The sequence below is a fragment of the Squalius cephalus genome (genome assembly GCF_949319135.1).
Source record: "Squalius cephalus genome assembly, chromosome: 12".
Lineage (NCBI taxonomy): Eukaryota > Metazoa > Chordata > Actinopteri > Cypriniformes > Leuciscidae > Squalius > Squalius cephalus.
Window position 1 is genome coordinate 15,874,966 of NC_137133.1, and position 18,503 is coordinate 15,893,468.

The window sequence follows — 18,503 nt, forward strand, 5'->3', positions numbered from 1 at the left end:
AACTTTAACACTATGTGGTCCTCCATCATGATATACTTAGTACCGGAATGACAACCATGGAAATGACTGCATGAAGCTGCAATCTTATCTGTCTCTGTGGTGGAAGGGACACTTTACACACTTAGAATAATGACCAGATCTTCCAATTTTTTTTGGAGTAAATCTTTGTACCAGCCGTCAGTCTGTCTGAGGCTATGCTGAGAATAACACACAATCATTCTCTTAAAATTTCTGTATGTACTGTATATCCCACAATGCAATGTTGAGTCTTTGATCTTTCCAGTTTGACAAATTAACAAGATAGAATATCTTTAAAAACCATTCCTCCAGTCTTCATATGATCCTTCAGACAAGAAACATTTCCAATTACTATCAATGTTGAAAAAAAGCTGAACAGCAATTTTGTGGATACCGGTAATTTTTCGGGATTCTTTGATAAATAGAAAGTTCAAAACAACAGCATTTATTCAAAATAAGTTACACTTCATTTTGATGGTAAACTAGACATTATACTAACTATAATTAACATTGCAACTTGTCAACTAACAGTAGAGTATTAGTAGACTGTAGTAGACTGTAAGGGTTAGGGGTTTGGGTTCGGGTTAGTAGAATAAGTTGGCATGTTGTTGCAAAGTTCCCATTCAGTCAATCATTTTTAACGTTACGTTGGACTGACATCATGAGGTCTCGCCTGGGAGCCCGATCACCTCCAAGTGGTAACTAAATGAGCCAATTCACATTGGGCAGTGAGATTTTCATGCCGAGTCACACCCAACCAGACATACGGGTATAGAGTAAATTAAAATATAAATATAAAGAGCAAACAGCAATTTTAATTGATATTAGGAGATTCTCTCCGAAAACAGCAACTTTCATTGCTTCTGCAGCTCTTTGTGGGATCTCTCTGCTGGTGTGAAGGTGCATCCATCTTGCTGTGCACAGAGAGAGTGCAGCGTTTCACCCCTATGCACTCCGGCGTTCAGAGCAGTTTCCCTAAAAGAGCAAGCACGGGCGGTCTTTTTCAAGATATCTTTCCGTCCAGTGTGTTTCTAGATTCAGCCTTTATCTGACAGCCACGATCACTGTTTCTCATGCCTGGGCAAACCGCATGTTGAGAGAACATTTGTGGCTGTTGAAAGCATATCCATGTTGGAATTGCAGAGGCACAAGCCCTCTGCCTCACCCCTTGGGGTGGTGGCTCACGCTGAATTGGATTCAGAGTTGACGGCCATGCTCGTTGTGAATACGCAGGCCACAAGAAGTAATTCGTTTTTTTTTTTTTTTTGGATCACTTTTACTCATGACATGCTATATCCGGCAACAAAGGAGTCCATTCCTTATGCTAAGCTAAGCTAGCGGCTGCGCTGCCAGACTAAGACAATGCATGCACTGAGACAAAAATGCGTTTGCCCGCCTATCTAAATGTAGGGGAGATGGTGAATAACTTCTATTTCAAAAAATGGTGGCGTGTTCCTTTAAGCAATTTTAAACCTTTTTTATAAGTTATACAAGTCAGTTCAATGTAATTTAAGTTGAAATGACTTAAACATCCAAGTTGATTGTACTTAAAAATTGAAGGCAGGACCTTTTTTTTTTTTTTTTTTTACAGTGTTTATAGTTAGTAGAATGTCTAATACCGGGTTCAGACTACACAATATTTTTGTCTGTTACAATAGTCACTGTTTTAGATAAGCAATTTTGACTCCTCAACAACACTACACGTTGTTTACTGACTTATCCTTAGCCATATTTAACAGCATGCTGTCATCGAGAAAGCGAAACTACACTGTAAAAAAAAAAAAGTTGAGAAAACGTAAAAGTTTAAGGCAACCAGCTGCTGGACATTTTTGAGTTTTCTCAACTTACGTGTTTGAGTTATCTCAACTTTTCTCAACTTTTTTCATGTTAAATTGTTGAATAAACTTTAAAAACTGAGTTTGTCATACAAAACGTAAGTTGGATTTTTTACAGTGTAGCGATTGACTTCCAGAAACAAGAGTGTAAACAAACAATGGTTGTATTAGCTTAGTGCTAATTCCATACTCACCAGGTTGCTGAAGCCCCTCCACTATCGTTCGCCAGCATTTATCTTTATTCACTCTGTCTTGGTAGTCCAGAGGAAACATAATAAAGGCAGGAGCATTGTTGCCATAGCTCCATGAACCTTTAACCCATTGCATAATTCCACCTAACAGCACCAATACCATTGTCTTTCTTCCGTTTCGCCATGTTTGAAAGCTGTGTACAGAAGAGCTTCTGTGTTCATATTGGTCAGTTTCATAGATGTGACAGAACCCATTGTGTGGGACCAAGTTTTTTTTAAACATTCTAGTCTTTCTGTTGGGATGTTGTGAAGCGCCTCAGATGCAGCGTCGGTTGTCGTCCACCATGACACACTATACAAGACAAAACGATCGATTTTTGCATCCCAACGGCCATTGTCGTTTACAAATCACCTTCAAACGGATTGTGCCAAAATCAAACTGATATCGAGTAGTCTGAACCATCATAAGACTATTGGTTTTAATATGTTTGGCACTGCTTGAAACATTTCTAGTTTGATTTAGTAGCAGCTGTGCTGTTACGATCACAGGATCAACTGCTGCTGTTCACAGTATGAGATGATAAATGGTGCACAATGCTCTCCGTTCAGGGTTCATGGAGTGACACTGAGAAGTTTCCACTATCAAAACATTTCATCCCCAAACTACTCTGTTCTGCTACATCAAGCTCATAACCTCATACCTAAGTGCTGGATCAGAGGTCAGCATGTGTGTGTTTAACTGACTGTAGCTACGAGAAACTACTTAAGGGCACTTTTGTGATGTCTCTCGTGAGTGTTTTGAATCTGTTCAAGTCTGTTTATTTAATCATTGTCTTATTTGTTTGGGAAGGTAATGGACTGAAACATTTATTTTTAATTAATGGAAAAAATAGAAGGTCACACTGTTGTTTTCCACTCACTGATTGTGCTGATTATAACCAGCCACTTGTATTCACAGAAAAAAAGTTTATTTTCTCATAAATAATTCCAATGCTTTCACATATACATACAGACTCTAATGTTTAAATGTGAATGTTTTTTTTTTGTTTTTTTTAAAGTAGCCTCTAATGCTCACCTAGGCTGCATGAAAAATACATTTTATGCACATTACAAAATACAATTATCTGATGAAAAAGAAAGTAAAAACAGTAATATTGTGAAATATTATTACTATATACAATTAATGTTTTATTCTAGTAAAATACCAAATCAATTGTCTTGGCTTCAGGGCTTGACATTTTATTGTTTGGAAATTGGCCACAATTTTATTGTTTGGAAATTACGTTATATTAGGTGTGTGACGATAGGAGACTTTACACAATATTGGGTTCATGTGAATAAGACAAGACAAAATTTTTAACTATTTTTAAGAAATCTTTAATGACGAAATATTTGGCTGGAAAAGTAGTAAACATGTACATTGTGTATTATCAAAAATGCCTGCAGAGGGCGCCAATAGCCTTGTGATTGTTGTTGTTACACTTTACAGCATTATCAAATCCTTGTTTAATATTGGCCAAACAACATTTAATTGAAATGTCCACTTAATCTTTAATATTTGGCCACTTCGTTATGGTAGAAATGCAACAGACACAGTAATTTCTTGAACAAGAACATGTGGACATCAAAACATGCAAACTCAAGGGTTTAAACGTTTTTGCATGTTTACGTAAACGTAAACAATTTGCATGTTTAGAAACATACTAATGTATTCTCCTGTGTTGGCGTAGGTTTAAAAATTATTTACATTGCAAATGTGATGAATGACGCACATTGCGTTCCCAGATGAACGTTATGAACAAGTCACACTCACAGCATATGTAGAAATGGAATTTGGAAAGAAATGGAAGCACATCAGATTTTATATGCGTTCCCAAATGCATGTTATTGGAAACCCAAACAATTAACCGCTCATGAAGAGACTGAGTTGAATTGACTACTATGAATTGAGCCGCTCTGAGCCGCTAGAAGAAACACATAACCTGCACTAATGTTAATAATTTAAGCGTTGTAGTTCACTCTGTAACCTGCAGCACATATATTTATTTATTTGAACATAAAATTCAACCCACCAAAGTGGCTAGTGGAAGTGACTGTGATACACCACTGCTTAAATCCACCCACATTCGGTGTGTGTTAATGTTGAGCCCTACTTGGCATTATTCATAACACATCAATTTTCATGCAATAGAAGCAATAAGAAGCCAATATATTCTCAAATATCGAATAGTGCTGACCTTTCCAGGACTAAGTCAGCAGTGACGTCACATTGCTCCTCTGCCTCAACAGATGATGTTCTAGGAAACTGTTTCCTAAAACTGTCAGCAGGAAATATGACTATTGCAGCCACAAAGCCCTGTGCAATACCTGAGTATGGTGAGTAACTGAAGATTGACGGAGCAGGAATGGTCATTATTTTGATATATTTTATCTCTGAGATCAGAACCTGATGGCAGCCTGCTGCTGATAGGTCCAAGAGCTGAAAAAGCTACAAAAATGGTCCATCTGGTGAAAAAGACGCTCCTGAGATCATTCCAGACCCAGCAGGTGTGAATGCGGCTGCAACAGAATACTATAAAACACTGCTTTAAGAACAGAGTCTTATTTTTTCAGGTTAAACCAACTAAATTTGATCCTAGTGAACTGTTAGATTTACTGACTAGATTCTTTAACATATTAGACAGTCTCCAGGAAAGATCCAGCTATTAATATATATATATATATATATATATATATATATATATTTTGTAGTTTGGCAGTACTTTTCAAAGCAGTATAGTTTTTCCAATAACAATCAATGCTTCCCAAAGAATAGCAGTAAAGAAACACATGACAAATGTGGTGCGGTTTAATTTATGCAAGTGACAAAATCAAACCATCAAAACCAAGATATGAATTAAACAAAAGGCTTGGCTTGACTAAACAAACTAAACAAGAGATTCATAAACGAGGTCACACAAGAACACAAAAGCATTCAACACTCAATATTGACAAAAGAAAACATGCGCTATTGGTGTATTCGAAAGACCTTAACATACATGATGTCAAAATTAAAGTCATGAATCCACAAACCCCCCAAAACATACACAGTTTTAATATCACATTGGATTGCGTACATAACGTTTTATTTGAATGAGCTGAGAGAACAAACAAATGAGCTCTCCTGAACAGTCCTCTCTTTCATTCAGTATGTGCTGAAACCATTCTTTCTCTCACACAGTATGTAATGTTTGAATATACAATTATTTTTTGTCGTCACCTTTATTTATATAGCCTAATGCTTTTCAGAATACAAATTGTTTCAAAGCAGCGTTACAGTGATAACAGATTATACAACAAAGTTTGTTTAGGCTGTACAGCAACCCTTACGAAAAAAAAGTATACTTCAAGTTCATTTTATGGAGTATACTTGAGTAATGTTCAAGTATATTTTTAAGTATACTTTATGTAGTAAGTATACTAATGTCAATATGTACTAGTAGTAAACTTGTAAGTGTACTATTTTAATACCGCTTGGGACTAAATTGGCCCACTTGAAGTATATAAAAGTATATGTTTAAGTGTACTACAAGTGTAACAGTAGTAAACTTTAAGTGCACAACTAGTTCATAATTATGTTTCTCATATGTACTGCAAGTGAACTTATGAGTATACTAGTAGTTTACTATTTTAATACTTGTAGCAACTTTGAAGTATAATCTCAGTAAACTACTAGTTTAGTAGTTTTATACTACAAGTTTTCTTTTAATGTACTCTCAGTAAACTACTAGTTTAGTAGTTTTCTTTAAGTGAACTTAACATTATACTTATAGTTTACTATTTATATAAATTTTTTGCACTTGCAGTAGGCCTACAGTATACTACTATGTTCAAATGTTATTTTTTATACTTGAAAAATACCTTTAACTCTACTTTAATTTAAAAAAAACATTTTATTAGCTTCATGCATCCTTTTTTATCAACACTCGAATGTCAGTAAGTTTCATAAAGAAAGGCAACATTTTGTTAAAATGTTGAGAAAATAGTTGAGAAAATCACATTTTTGTCAAAGACTACGCCTTGATCAGATCCAGAACGATGATCAAAACACAGGTGGAGTAGATCGAGTCCAACACCCCCAAAGCTTCACAGTCGTTTTCTCTTCATGGGTTAGGCCTACGCTTCATTTCATTTGGAAAGCAGTTTTGATTTACACGCTGTTTAATGTTTGATGATCACATTATTTTACATTTGAGTGAGCAATCTTCTATCACATGGTTCAGCTTCTTCTTCTCCTGTGTTTTGATCCAGAGATTCTGTACTAGAAGATGTGTCATAGCGCCCCCTACCGTATACCAGTGAAAACATGGATAGCTGGAAAATTCAGTCAATGGTGGGGAAAAGTTTAATTAAAGTAAATATGTACAGTTCCAGTGAACTAGCCTACACAAAAATTCAGATACGCAGAATTAGAAACATATCTGTTTTATATCAACATTTTAATCAATATTTTCAAACAAAGTTTCATAAGACTGTATATGAAAACGATGTAAAAAAAGTATATTTAATAGGCTACTCGATCAAAAGAGTTAACACAACTATAAGCCAAGTATAATTTGAATAATTAAAATTTTAAGTATATCTCGATCAAAAGATTGAGTACAAGTATAGGCCAAATATACTTGGACTTTTCTCTCAGTATAAGTCAAGTACACTTAAGTGTAATTAAGTATATTTTTGAGAAGTAGCCTATATAAAATGTAGACTTGTTCTTTTTAAATGAAAAGAAGTATACTAATAGAACACTTGAATAAACTAAGGGTGTACTCACACTAGCCAGTTTGAACCGTGCCCGAGTGCGTTTGACCACCAAAGCGCGGTTCGTTTGACTAGTGTGAGTGCTCCGAACCGTGCCCGGGCGCGGCTCGATTAGCCGGCCCTGGCCGGGTTGGAAGAGGTGGGCCAGAGCACGGTTTAGTTGGACTCGGGCGCGGTTCGCATGCAGTGTGAGCGCTAACCGTGCTGGAGCACGGAACAGGACGCGTGACGCAAACCTCCTCATACGAGCAGCACGATTACGTGAAAATTTTCGTGCCACAAAGGCGATAGATCTGTTTAACAACAGGCTGTGAGAGGGCTGTGGACCAAACGACTCAAAATTATCCACAAAGTAAACAGAGCGATGGACTCAGAGCGATGCGCCGCTCTTCCTGTTTATCCCGAAACCGTCACACCATAATGACTCCGGCACGAATGCTGAAACCCTATGTGAGTGCAGGCCAGTGGGGGAGTGGGGAGGGGGGACAATCGTACTCGGGCCCGGTTCATGGCAACCGTACCTAGTGTGAGTACACCCTTATTTTCCATGCTTATTTTATTTACTCTATTAGCTATTCCACCCGAAAGTTTGTTACTATATAAAGCTAAACATGTTAGTTTATAAGACGGTATGTAATATTATGTTTTTTAAAAAAGTATTTAATAAGCTACTCAATCAAAATAGTAAACACAAGTACAAGCCAAGAATACTTAGAATACTTAATTATACTTTTAAGTATATCTCAATCAAAAAGTATAGGCCAAATATACTTAGACTTTTCTGTCAGTATAAGTCAAGTATACTTAAGTGCAATTTGAAGTATATTTCTGAGAAGTACATAAAGTATATTTCTGAGAAGTATATAAAAAGTAGACTGAAAGTATACTTTTTTATTTTTAGTTTAAAAGAAGTATACTAATAGAACACTTAAATAAACTTCTTTTTTTCGTAAGGGAACTCTAGAAGAGAATAGTGTTAATTCACAAGTTCACACTTACAAATAAGTCGGATAGATTAAATTGGTAAACGTATTTGGCGTGCTGTCCGGGGAGAGGGCTCTTATCTTGGTAATTGGCCCGAACACAGAGTATCAGATAATTTATTTAAAACTACAAAAAAGAAGACGACAAGGGAACAGGAGAAGATGGTCTGTGTGACCATTGCACCATACAAGACAACAGGAGGGAGAATTTGTCATGCTTGTTAGACAAATGTGGGACATGGATGAATAGATGCATTTCCGATATTTTCACATGTCGGCAAGTCGATTCGACAATTTGGTTCGTCGTTTACAGCCTTTTATTTCGCATCAGTGTACCTATGGTATGCCGATTGATCTTCGGCAAAGACTGGCATATGTTAGCTTCAGGTGCTAACCAACAGACTGTAGCAGCCAGCAACAAACTGGTTTCATGCACAGTATCCTCCATTGTTTTGGAGGTCTGTAAAGCACTTTGGAAAGCAAAGCAGCCAGAATAATCCCTTGCTGTAATGTGGCGCAATGGGAAGCTATCGCAGCTGATTTTTGGCGCTTGTGGAACTTTCCGAACTGTGTTGGCAGCATAGACGGAAAGCATGTTAACATCAAGGTACCTCCTTCAACTGGTAGCGACTATTTTAACTGCAAGGGCGCACACTCCATTGTCCTCTTGGCCACCTGCGATGCCAGATATAGATTCACCATGGTTGATGTGGGAGGATACAGGCGAGAAAGCGATGGAGGGATCTTTAAGGAGAGCAAATTTGATTCCATGTTGCTCGAACAGAAACTGAACCTGTCCCCACCAGCCAATCTCCCTGGGACCAGAATCACACTTCCGCATGTGATTGTTGGTGATGTTGCTTTTCCTCTTCTGAATAATCTCATGTGTCCCTTTCAAGGTAAGTTGCAGTTTATTTAAAACATTTCTGTCGTAAGACCTTTTGCTTGGCATATTTTTATATAACGTTACTATGTTAAACATCTGTGTATTTGTTTTAATGTAGGCGGCCCAAACATGACACGGGAAAAGCAGACATACAACTACAGGCATTCCAGAGCCAGACGTGTGATCGAAAACAGCTTTGGAATTTTGGTGGCAAGATGGAGAATTCTAGGACAAAGCCCTGGAATTTCATCCTGACAAAGCAGTTTATATTGTGAAGGCCTGTGTCATGATCACAACTTCCTCACCTACACAGAAGTAAACACACCTGCAAACTGATACATCCCTGCTAATTTTGCAGACACTGATGCATCAGGTGTTCCTCAGACAGGGGAATGGAGAGGAGTTGTTGCAGAGAATGGTAATCTGTTGCATGCACTCTATCCACGCTACCTGTCAAGGTGCTGTTCCAGCAGAGCAGTGTTAATTTTGACAAGAAATTTTAATTTAGTCTTTTGACTATAATTCTTTTTAGTTTTAGTCAAGTTTTAGTCATCTGATTTGTTTTAATTTTAGTCTTATTTTAGTCGACTAAAATTGCTTGGTATTTTAGTCGACTAAAATAAGACTAAAATCAATAACATATTTACTAGACAATTTTTTACCGCTGGTATAGGAAACAAACTTAACCAAAATATATACAAATATATAAAACACAAATAAAACACAAATTTAACTTTATTTCAACACAACTGTGTCTTTATTTCAATTCAAAAGCTTTTATGCAGCAACAAACACTGTCATGGTAATGTAAACAATAACTAGCTGCCAATTCACCATCAATAAAAGAAAAATAAAGTTAGGTCCAGGACCTTAAAGCTTACAGCTGAGCTGAACAATAAGTGCAAACAGCTTTAATTTGAATCTAAAGTGCACTGAACGACATTTTCTTCTTGCTACCACAATGCTGTCAATTCAACCACAGAATACTAACACTTATTTACCTCTATTCATTTTCAAGAAAGCACTTCGTGCTAAAGTGACTTTTGCTCTGTTACGCTTTCCCCTGGTTAGATCACCTGTGACACTAAAAACTCTCTCCGCAAAAGCTTGCGAAGCCGGCATTGCTAACAGATCTAATGCTAATGGTTTCAAGCTGTGATAAAATGTGTCACATTTCCCAAGCCAAAACTGGATTCCTGAATCACAATGGGCTGTGAGAGCTCCTCCTTGTACTTGCTTAGTTGTTGCCTGATGCTACATGTGGAGGACTTTGGTTTAGGATTTGCACGGCATTTGGACAGAAATCTGAAGACTGGCTGCCTTGAGGAGGAGGATGGTGGTCCAGGGTCAGGCTCTGGTCCATTCAATTCCTCCACATCATCATCAGGGTGAGTCTCTTGACTCTGAGTGCACTGGACCACATACCCCTCTGCCTGCTTAAAAAGTTCCTGCACACTGTCATCAGCCACATCAAGGAGGGTATCACACACACAGTAGGGTTGAGAAAGAAAGCAGCAGCAACAAGTGGAGAGAACTTTTCATCTGATGGATCTAATACCCAGGCAAAGCGCTGGTTCAAATTGACTTTCATTTTTCGTGCTAGAGTGGCAAAATCCCGATGATTTGTGTTTCCTTCAAAATCAGTAAGGTGGCTATGCAAATCTAAGAGGGCAGGGACGATCAGTGACATAAGTGACATAGACATCGTGTCACTCTGAAGAGTCTGTGTGTGTTCGGCAAAAGGCAACATGAGTTCATGCAATGAGCTGCTTCTGCCACTCACTAGAGAGTAAGTTGTCCCACCCCATCTCATTCACTATTTCGCAAAGAGGACCTTTAACTTTGAGGAGTCGTGCAATCATGTAATATGTACTTGACCAGCGCGTGGGGCAATCATTCACAACAATTAGGCCACACTTATCCAAAATCTTCTGTGTAGCAACAGATGACTTGCGAAAGAGCTTCACAATTGATCGTGCTTTGTCAAGGATTTGCTTCACACTTGCCTCCTTGTTTAGCATGTGGACCACAAGCTGCAGCGTGTGAACCACACATGGCATCCGTGCCATATCCATCTCTTGATAGCTACCAAAAGAAAGTAAATACATATCAGGTAAATGAGGTAATACATTAACTTACTGTCAAATGAAATTATGAATAAAAGTGGCTTACCGATGGTCTTCAATGTCCTCCTCTGAATCACTTTCACCTCGGGGGGACTCCTCTTGATCATCTGAGCTAGCCTCTTCTTCTTCTTGAGTACTGTGTTTAAATGCTGCTACCATATTGCTAGCATTGTCCATTATTACAGTCACAATTTTGTCATTTGAAATGCCCCATTCCTGCATGCACTTATCCACGCAGGCCTTAATGGACTGGGCAGTGTGTGGATGGGCAACTTGTTCAAGAGCGAGCAGGATGTGTTCTGGATTGTTTTGATCAACACAAAAAAAGCAACAACTTATGCCAAGGAATGATGCAGACGGTCCCTTTTTAGTCCATAGGTCAATTCCAATTGACACTTTACGAGCACCACACAGTCGTTTCTTAAACTTTGTCATTTCTTCCTCATAGTGTTTTTCAATCAGATTGCTTATCTTTGTTTTCTTTGGCACTGTCAGCTTCTTATCAAATGTTTCTATCATGAGAATAAAGTCCTCATCTTCTACTGTAGTGAGTGGTAACCCTGAACGTCCAATCCTTTTTGCCATAGCCTCCTCTTTTACTTGCTGTTCTCTGGCATTGCTTTTGTACTTTGTAGTACCTAACAGTGCTTCTGCAATGTTTTGATTGGATATCTTTGCCTTTTTTGCGCTTGGTTCACAGCCTTCATCAGGAGACTTCTGTAGCTGTGATATAAAAAAGGAAAATAGTTTAAATACGTTTATATTATTTATTTATTCATTGCAATCACTTTATTTGGGCAAGCAGTACATATTAAAGCACTGAACGCAAATAAAAGAGTGAAAAAAGTAAATATTTAATAAGTTGGCAGCTAGGTGGATAAAAAAAAATTTAACAAGATTTTATAAGGTATTCCTTCACTGAAAAAAATGATTCTGACCCCTTGTAAATGTTACATGTTTTTATCTGGTTAATTTCACTGATTATAATGTGTTATTTAATCCTACTTATTTTTTATTATTAATTTTCAAATTCACTGCCCTTGTTTAAAACAAGTTAATTTCATTCAATTAAAAGTAATTAGAAAAAAATAAGTTTAATTTAATTTCCATATACACTGTAAAATGAATATGCTATATCTACTCAATAAAATTGTGCAGATTACAAGCAATATTATTAATTAAATTTAACACATTAGAATTGAGTAATAATTAATAAAATTAATTCCTTAAAAGTTAACCATTTAACAATTTTTAAACAAAAATATCTGAATAACAGACAGACGTCAAAGATGAATTAAGAACTCTTTATTTTGTATTGCCAACATTGAAGACACCTGATGTTAACAAGCAGAATCACTGAAGGAGAAAACTATAATGTTACAACCGTAATTTTAAGTTACCATCATGGGGATCAGTGTGTGTTTTAGTTGGGCTCTTTACCCTGAAACCGTTAACTTTAGATTTTGTTTGGCTGCTGTACCTGAGTTATAACAGCCAGCTGAACAAATAGAAAAGGTGATCTGATGGTGTTGGATGTGTTTTAACATAATCATTATTTCACAATCATTTGACCTGAAACACTGAAACCGATCACCTCTGAACATAAGCTCATTATTTATTCATGCAGCAATGCATGATGGGAGCCATGAATGAGTTTTGATTGGTGGCACCCAGAATGCACTGCAACATGCTTTATAATTGTCACCATTGTTGAGATTCACAGGCTGATTCTTGAAAAAATTTAGCAAATTCAACTTAAAATAGTTTAGCTAAAATTATGAATATTATTAATCTGAAATTACTTATAAAATATAAGTACAACCAATTTACAAAATATAAGTACACTCAACTTAAAAAATATATCTGGATTTAGATACATTTATTTTGTGCAAACCCTTGACGTAATAAAATTAAGTAAATTCAACATAACATTTTTTTCAGTGTTTGTCTAGCAATATTGTATGTTTTAAATACCACAATATTGCTAGATTAGTATGTATAATGATAGGATGTGAACAGTCACGTTTCACATGACTAATCTAGAAATATTTGTGATATTGTCAACAAGTAGAACATTATGAAATATACTAAACATTAGTATTAATCAAATGTATGTAGCATCATTTTACGTCTTCGTATGGTGCTCTCATCTAACTTGAAGAAGGGGCTATTTTACAGTACTTTTCAGTTCGTAATATTTAATGCTACAACATCTACGCACTGCAGTCTTCCAATTTTGTTTAGCTCAATAAACAAAAGAACATCGTTGTGAATTTACCTTTGAGAAAATGTCCGGGTGGCTTGTCTGTAAATGTCTTTTCAAATTGGTTGTGTTCTTGCCACTAATGACCGCTCCGCATGCTTTACACTTTGTTTTGTTTTGTTCGTCGTCAAACGTGAAGTGTGCCCACAAGTCTCCCCTTCTTTTTCTCCCGTCTGTGGACATTTTGTCGCTCTTTTAGACATCGTCTCTTCGAATGCTGTCTTCCCGGGAGCTCGGTCAAAGACGTCTCAATAAGTCAGGCTCTGATTGGTTCTCTTCTCATGCAGTCTTGCCTGTTCCGTTTTGCCGATTAGTTCTTTTGTTCATTCCTCGCATCTCTCCCGTCTGCTGATTGGATTTTCGTCACAGTCTATTTTCGTCTCGTCCTTTATTCGTTGACATTTTAGTCTCCATCAGTGACTTCTTTTTTAGTTTTCGTTTCGTTTTCGTCCGCAAAAATATATTCGTGACAAAAAATGACGAAAATATTTATTCAACGAAATTAACACTGCAGCAGAGCTGACATCGGTCTGCGTAATGACCTGATGTCATTCATTCAATCTCCACAAGGACTTGTACCATGGCAGAACAACATTGTTTGTCGCGGACAACTAAATGATATGCTGCTAAATATAATGATATGCTGTATAATAAAGGATAAGACACTTCTTGTTCTTTGCGAAGTGAATATAAACAAGTGAACATACAAAGTAGATAAATTAAACATAATTTAGTGAATTATAAAATGCTACATTAATTACATTATAAAATGCTACATACATTACAAAGAAAATACAATATTTACATACAGAAGCAGAACAGTTCAATTTAAGAAAATGACAGCAAACACAAAAAAGTTTATTTGTGTTGCTGTTGTTTATCAAATAACAATTTTTCTGTCAGGACCACTACTGTCAAATACGATTGACAGTTAGCATACAGTTTGGATTGGCGGTATGGTTCCGTTCTGGGCGAGAAGTCCCTGCGCATCCATGCAGCCTAGTATGGAGAGCTGCAATAACCACCCTTGGGGTAAACAGAACAGAACCAACATGAATGTTTGCAAATATATTTAATTCAAGATTTTAACCCTCTGGGGTCTAAGGTGTTTTTGGGGCCCTTGGGATGTTTTGACATGCCCTGACATTTGTGCTTGTTTCAGTTATTTATAAACATGATAATGGCAAATGTGTAAATTCACTCTATATAGCACAAACAGGGCTATATATATGGGACCATAATATGCGAGCAACATGTATGTAGATGTTTGTATTTTTAAGAGAATAATGTTTATGCGTGGTTATTGAAAAAAATAAAAATGAAAGTTGCTGAAATAAGACCACAAAACTCATACTAAATATGTGTCCACAAGACTTTTGACTAATGGATGTTGTCGCTTCGAGTTCTGGCTTAAAAATTATGTGAAAATAGTCTTGCTTTGTCGTTCACGTAAAACAATACATTGATTTAAATTGTGTAAGACAGGTTTTGCTTGGAAAGCCAATATGCGAGGGGGGCGTGAAGGAGGAGTAGTTTACACCTGAGAATACAATGTCCCACCCATTATGCGTAATGACTCTGTATAATGAGCCATTCATTCAGGTGTGACACTGACTGAGCCAAGAATGAATGCAAGGACAAAAGATATATTTAGAAGAAGACTTATATTGACCATTTAAGATTTTGCTTACATCTATCTTGTAAATATGTTTTGCTATTTTATTAAGAAGGTTACAATTACAACAATAATTACAATTTCAACAATATTTCAAGTGTACTCTTTCTTTTTAAAAAAATGATTATAGGCCTACATTTTATCATATGTATTCATTAGTTTGAATATAGCCAACATTGGAACAGCTAACATCTTAGTTGATGACTTTATTTTTGACAAAAATAGTATTTTATAGTAATAGTAAAGCTTATTTGATGTGGCAGTATATTCTACAGTAAAAACTGTACCCAAATCTAGTCAACAAAATGTTGTCTTTCATATTTCGCCTGACTGTAACGTTGTTTTATGAAATATTAGGGCATATAAATGTTAATTTGCAGTTTAATACGTTGCTTATACAAATAGCCTACATTTTATTTCAACATATTTCAGTCGATTTTTACTCATCTCATACAGTTTGCTAAAACATCATCATTCATTCACACACAGAAACGCGATTTAAATTTAAACTGTCTTTTTGCGAGCTGTGGTAAACAGCGCGCATCTCTGCCGTTCATTCATTCACACACAGAAACGCGATTCACTTGAGAAGGAAAAAAAACATACTACAGTATTCTCAGGATGCGTTGCTCCTCGAAATACCAGCACTTCTGAGGTACATTTTCCATTATTATTATTCCTCACAGCACCGCGAGACGGTGTAAACAAGTAGGCTACAATGATCTGATTAAACTTGTGTTTTCTCGAGCTGATATGGGGGCGTTCACAGGTTTGCGTGGATTGCCTCAGTTATTTGCGTTTGAATAGCGCACATTAAAAATAATTAGATGAGATGAGAACGACTGACTGACTGTGTGTCTGTTTGACTGAGTATTCGCTGAGTTATTGTTTTTTTTCGGACTACACTGACAGAGAGAAGGCAGAACTCGCTTCGTGTTTATTTTTCTTTATTTGGCAAAAAGCTAAACACTTTGTTTTTATTGTGAGTATACACAAAAATAATACACATTTAACAGAATCGATTGATAATCAAAGTCAACAGATTATTTTGGAGTCTCCTTTGCACTGATAAGGAAAAAAGCGAGCAGATCACGCCGGCGTGATTGCCGACCTCAGAGGGTTAAAGTACAACATAATTCGAGAATTTATTCTGATTCAAGGGGAATCAGAAGGCCAAATCCTGTCTGGGCGAGAGGAGGAGCTGGGGATGGAGGAGGGTACTTAGCTCCTGAGAAACACGATAGCTGCTGATAATATTGAAGGAACTTATACTGTATATGTATACGGTGAAAGGCGTCATATTCCTATAGGTAGATGTGGATCAGCTGAGAGTCAGCTGATGCGAGCTTGACTAATGTGACCTGCCAGAACTAACGATACGCTTGATGTAAACATCAAACATGGTCTGTGGTTGATGTTCCTCTGGCAAACAACGCAGCATATCAACAACAGTTTCACTGAATCTGCTGTACTCATCAGTTTCTTTCAAAAGCATTTTTTGAATTTCTGACCGACGGGCCTCCAGCAGTTCCAGCTGTTTGCTTCATCTTCTCTCATCTTTCTCTTCTGCACCATCCTTGGACTGGTGAAAGGAGGAGATGGCGGACAGGATGTGCTGGGTTCTTGGGCTGAAGGTGTGGGTGTTTCTGCGGGCGTCTCAACAGCTGGTGAGCTGGACATGCTGCAGGACTCATTTCCACCCTTAAAAATGAAATGGCACAATGTTAGTGCTTTGGAAATACAAAAAACGTACTCGTATGCACAAATACAGTTAAATATGATGATTTGAAAGCCGCAGTAATTGTAAATGAGCATACTAGTGAACAAAAGTGAGTCATTCCTACAAACACATTCTGTTTTAAACAAAGAGCTTTTTTAATATACCAATATAAGATCATTCAATAGTCTTTACCAAACACACAATGTATGTTTTAAACAAAGAGCTTAGCTAGTTTTCTAGTAAACCAATATACAGTAAGATCATTCAATAGTGTTTATCAAACACACATTATAAAGCAGATCAAATAACTATAAGCATGTAAGCTATGTTTACCTTGTTTTTGCCATAATTTGACTCGTTTCTCTGTGTTTCACATGGGTGCAACCCAAGAAAGGAACACAAAAAGTGCAGGCCACCTGGGTTGCCGCTGCTCGAACTGTTCACTTTCTTCTGAAGGTGAACGTATTTGTCCCTCATGTTCTTCCACCTTTCTAAGCACTCGGGCTTTTCTAACCCCAGATTATCGGCGATTTCTCGCCACCAATTGTTTGCCATCTGGGAGTCTTTGGAATTCGACGAAGATGTGTCGTACAAATGTACATATCTTCGGACTTCCTCAGGCAGTCGCTCCTCAACTTGGTCCATCTTTGTTTTCACTGTATGTCACAAGCAGAAATGCGTATTATTTTTTTAGACCTTTCGGAGAGCCAGTTCTCCTCTGGCCAACAAACAAACAATGTATGATTATGATTCAAGCAGCATTACAGGTCAGAAGTCAGAATGGGATCGGAACATTCAAAATATTTAATCCAGTTCCATCTGGTTGAACATCGGATTCATCACACCAGTATGGAGACGTTTTTGTTGAAGATCTGTGCCACTGGCTGTCGTGTTTATAAGGCCTTCACAGGGGAGAGTCTAGTTGACACTATCTCTGCTGACACTTCAGGGATGCATTGTGGTCGTGTCTAGGTACAGGTCTTCCATCTGATCTGGATATGGCTCTGATCCGGCTGACTGCATCATGCATTGTGGTCGTGTCTAGGCACATATCCTCCATCTGATCTGGATACTGCTCTGATCCGGCTGACTACGGTAACCTTGGAATAAACAGAGAGACTAATATTAGCGTAGATGTCATTCTTCTTATGATACATTGGATGTTATAGGAAGTGTTCCTGGTTCCGGATGACCGGATGACCTAGTTTATGTGACATACAATCTTTAAACTGATTTTAATTTTAGAAATTGATAATGTTATGTGTATGCCAGGTTAGAGAGATGTGTTTTTAGTCTAAATTTAAGTGTGTCTGCTTACCGAACAATGCTAGGAAGATTGTTCCAGAGTTTAGGTGCTAAATAGGAAAAGGATGGGTTTGATTTTGAGATTCTAGGTATTATCAGATGGCCAGAAGTTTGAGATTGCAATAGACGTGAATGACTATAATGCATTAAGAACTCGCTCAAGTACGAGGGAGCTAAAGTGCTTTGTGAGTAATTAGCAAGATTTTAAAATGCATACAATGTTTAATAGGGAGCCAATGCAGTGTTGGCAGAGCTGGACTAATAATGGTTATACTTCCTGGTTCTAGTAAGAACTCTAGCTGATGCGTTTTGGACCAGCTGGAGTTTGTTTATTAGGCATGCAGGGCAACCACCCAGTAGAGCATTACAATAATCTAGCCTTGATGTCATGAACGCATTTACTGACTTTTCTGCATTTGTCATTGAGAGCATACTGTAGAGTTTGTTGTAGTTTATATATATATTTAAGAAAATTATCAAAAAATTATTCACTGATTCAAGTACCTGATAATATGATAATGTTAGGTATTTTCTTTGCTTCATATTTATAGTTAGATATTGCTATATTGCTGATTTTTTTTTTTTATTATTATATAAATCAGAGTGTATTGGTTGATTTAGATGTAAATTCATTTGTTAGAATTTAATCCTGAATAAATGATTAAGTTATGTAAGTTATATAATCAAAATTAATATATATTTAA

The 18,503-nt window shown here is 36.9% G+C and overlaps 1 protein-coding gene across 1 annotated transcript; it reads right to left on the reverse strand.

The window, feature by feature from the left end:
- Positions 1–9,441: 9,441 nt before the first annotated feature.
- On the reverse strand, positions 9,442–13,511 carry LOC307168876 (uncharacterized protein). Its single transcript, XM_079889176.1, has 3 exons — positions 13,115–13,511; positions 10,883–11,559; positions 9,442–10,795 (listed from the first exon to the last, which is right to left on the reverse strand). The coding sequence occupies exons 1-3, from the start codon at positions 13,280–13,282 to the stop codon at positions 10,465–10,467; spliced, it is 1,176 nt and encodes a 391-aa protein (XP_079745302.1). The 5' UTR covers positions 13,283–13,511; the 3' UTR covers positions 9,442–10,464.
- Positions 13,512–18,503: the final 4,992 nt, after the last annotated feature.

What these genes read in the sequence shown, in the direction of transcription:
- LOC307168876 (XM_079889176.1), bottom strand. Translation starts at nt 13,282, where the DNA reads ATGTCCACAGACGGGAGAAAAAGAAGGGGAGACTTGTGGGCACACTTC. An exon ending in ACCCGGACATTTTCTCAAAG is followed by an intron (nt 11,560 to 13,114) that starts GTAAATTCACAA and finishes TTTATATCACAG; the next exon opens with CTACAGAAGTCTCCTGATGA. An exon ending in GAGGACATTGAAGACCATCG is followed by an intron (nt 10,796 to 10,882) that starts GTAAGCCACTTT and finishes TTCTTTTGGTAG; the next exon opens with CTATCAAGAGATGGATATGG.